Source organism: Dendroctonus ponderosae, unplaced genomic scaffold (genome assembly GCF_020466585.1).
Source record: "Dendroctonus ponderosae isolate FM_Combo_2020 unplaced genomic scaffold, Dpon_F_20191213v2 Dpon_F_20191213_1, whole genome shotgun sequence".
Lineage (NCBI taxonomy): Eukaryota > Metazoa > Arthropoda > Insecta > Coleoptera > Curculionidae > Dendroctonus > Dendroctonus ponderosae.
Genome location: NW_026017110.1, coordinates 140,428 through 142,564, shown reverse-complemented (window position 1 = coordinate 142,564; position 2,137 = coordinate 140,428). Strand labels below are relative to the sequence as shown.

The 2,137-nt window shown below is 35.0% G+C and overlaps 2 protein-coding genes across 2 annotated transcripts in view; one reads left to right on the top strand and one right to left on the bottom strand.

Moving 5' to 3' along the window:
- The window catches only part of LOC109543105 (collagen alpha-1(V) chain), a gene marked incomplete in the record, with an annotated part of 59,842 nt that overhangs the window by 17,361 nt on the left and 40,344 nt on the right, over positions 1-2,137 (bottom strand).
- Positions 1-2,137, top strand: part of LOC109543215 (protein transport protein Sec16B) — a gene marked incomplete in the record, with an annotated part of 19,719 nt that overhangs the window by 9,837 nt on the left and 7,745 nt on the right. Inside the window, 2 exon segments of the mRNA XM_048661189.1 lie at positions 715-1,050; positions 1,224-1,499. Of these exon segments, the coding sequence (XP_048517146.1) occupies positions 715-1,050; positions 1,224-1,499 (612 nt within the window).

Here is a 2,137-nt window from a genome sequence, read left to right as displayed (position 1 = left end):
AAGTGATAACTTCATATATTTATAGAAACCATAAAATATTGAACTTGTTTAACGCATGATGGCAATAATAATTTTATTTTATAATTTTAATATTCTTGTTAGTCTAATAATTTATAAATGGATCAGGAATAGGTAAAATTTAATTTAATTTCCTTTTGAATGTAAAATATCTTTTTTATTTGCAACATTTAACATTCTTTAACGAGATGTTGTACATATTGCTCTTCTTGGGTTTGTATAAACTCTTCTTCTTGAGTTTCTGTATTTTTTTGTCGTAATTTCTTATTTGCTTTGTATAATCTTTGACGTTCAGCACTAGTTCGTGGTTGATGAAAGCTACTTTGAGTTGATCTATTACTTAATGCTCCTTTTTTAGCACGAAACCGTTTTTGGCGTTCAGCATTACTTAATACTTTTCGCATTTTAGCATGTTTTTGTGACTGCTCTTGTGTATGTTGTTCATGAACGTCTGCTAGAACTTGTATCTGAATAGGACTAAAAAAATCAATTAATGTTGGTGATTGGAAGATCTGTTTAAAATAGTTATCACTTCAAAAATGTTTCGAACATGACTTACTATCATTATTTTAACATGTAGAATCACACAAAAAGTTACTAACGCATTATCCGAACACCCTATATAGAACTACCGTTACGTTTTAGCTGTTACCGGTCCTGTTCGAAATTACTCAGTTTGTTTATGTATATTTATAGTGTGCTTCGGACGAAAAATGGGGCGACTGGCGACCCCACCTTGCTATGATTCTCTCGAATTCGACTCAGAGGCCGGAACTAAACTGTAAAGCGATCACACAGTTAGGCGACACACTGCTGAACATAGGCAGCCTTTATGCCGCTCAGTTCTGCTATTTGATGGCGGAAGTGGGATTTGGCAGACATGGAGATTCCACCAGTCGTTTGGTTCTTTTGGGCTCCGATCACAGAAATCCGTATCCACAATTTGTCACCAACGAGGCCATTCACATGACCGAAATATATGAGTTTGCCTGCAGCTTGAACGATCAGGATTTCCACATTTCTCAGTTTCAGGTATACATTTATGGATCGAAATATAATTTTTCGAAACGCTTGCTTTTAATTCAAAGTGAAAGTTTAATCAAACTAGTTTTACAGAGATTCAGAAACGTTTAAACAAATAGCGATTTGCCTGAAATATATCGGCCCCCATATCTATATTAATAAAAAAAACATACTTTCCGCAGCTATACAAGTTTATACTGGCAACAAGACTGGCCGATGTTGGTCTTCTACAAAAATCTTTACAATATCTGGAAAGGCTGGCTGTTCGCATTATTTACAACCCTGTTGGCGCACCTCCAGGCCTGGTGGATAGCGTTTGTACATTGGCCGACAGACTAAAGTTTTATGATCCTGTTGGTGATATCGAGGATGAGTCATCGTTTGGTGATGCTCTGGACACCAGCCGGCCTGATAATTCCTGGCTGAAGGATCTAAGAGCTGTTTTGAATGACAATCAGGTATATCATGCGTGTGCATTATTTCTGTTACGCAGATGTTTACATCGAGTATCCTACTTGATCATTTTATAAGTGTATTATAACAGGTGTTTTTTTTTTAATTTGAAACCCTGAAATATTTTGGAAATTAGTAATCCTACGAAAAATGTGTCAAATAAGAAGTTAACATCTGAGAGGGAGAAGTTTAGAAACGAACGCCTACTTCTACCTTGTAGACTAGGCAGGGGCCAGCTTGTTAATTTCAAATAGTAACCACATCATTTTACTGCAGAATCGAGTAGCACGTCAAAAACTAAGAATGTTTTGTCAAAACATTTTCTTTGATTTTGACAGGTGACACACTATGGGGCCAAAGAAGAAAATTAGTGTCAAAGTAAAATAGCGCCCCTTACAAATGACTTACGGCCCTGAATTTTTTTCGAATGATGCAGATTAATGGAAAATTATTGACAACTTTATTTGCTTTTACGATCAAATCGTGAAAAAAAGGTTTACAAAAACTTATTGAATCATACATAGTACCTTAATTTTCCAGTTAATTTTCTACAATATTAGTGCATTACTAATTGAAACTTTCATTTCTATTACTTTACTACTACTTATTATTTACTATTACTAAAGCGCGGAATATATGCAGT